At 43.4% G+C, this 528-nt stretch overlaps 1 protein-coding gene across 1 annotated transcript; it reads right to left on the bottom strand.

Moving 5' to 3' along the window:
- Positions 1-25: 25 nt before the first annotated feature.
- On the bottom strand, positions 26-521 carry LOC108631978 (uncharacterized; the record flags this gene model as incomplete). The annotated part of the gene is made up of 1 exon (XM_018036255.2): positions 26-521. A coding segment is annotated over exon 1 (240 nt), but the record flags the coding sequence as incomplete, so codon positions are not given.
- Between the last annotated feature and the right edge of the window lie 7 nt (positions 522-528).

Below are 528 nucleotides of genomic sequence, written 5' to 3'. Positions count from 1 at the left end.
TTATTATTATATTCTTTCCGCATACAACGTGCAATATGATAAACAAAAATGAATTTAGACTAATCACCTCAGAACATTCTTTCCTCTTGGAAGCCTCCGTAGAAGCCGTTTCTATAACTTCAGCCACGAACTTGGTCGTCTCCCTCATCAGCTCTTCGTCATCTTTGAACGCCGCCTTCTTCTGCTCGAGAGTGCCAGTAGTCAGCATTTTTTCCCGCTCCTCCATGCTCCATTTGCACGAGCTGTTATTCTCCTTATCCGTCATAATTGGACCGATTCCTCAGACCGAACTAATTAGCAACTTCGAACCAATTCAGTAACATTCCCATTTTAATTACTGCAACCAAGCACAGGCGACGACTGTTTTAAATGACATACAACGAAGGTCACGAGGGTCCGCCGGGTTCGTCTGACTAGTGTTTGAAAGTGAAATCTGTACAGTGTTTGCATATGCGAGTCACGAGTAGATAAGGTGCGAACAGGAACGTGTTTTACTCGACAATGGAACGAAAAATCGACAGTTGTTTG

Source organism: Ceratina calcarata, unplaced genomic scaffold, assembly GCF_001652005.2.
Source record: "Ceratina calcarata isolate Rehan_Ccalc_2016 unplaced genomic scaffold, ASM165200v1 scaffold9970, whole genome shotgun sequence".
NCBI classification, from domain to species: Eukaryota; Metazoa; Arthropoda; class Insecta; order Hymenoptera; family Apidae; genus Ceratina; species Ceratina calcarata.
The sequence above is the reverse complement of the archived record's forward strand: the minus strand, read 5'-3'. Positions and strand labels throughout refer to the sequence as shown.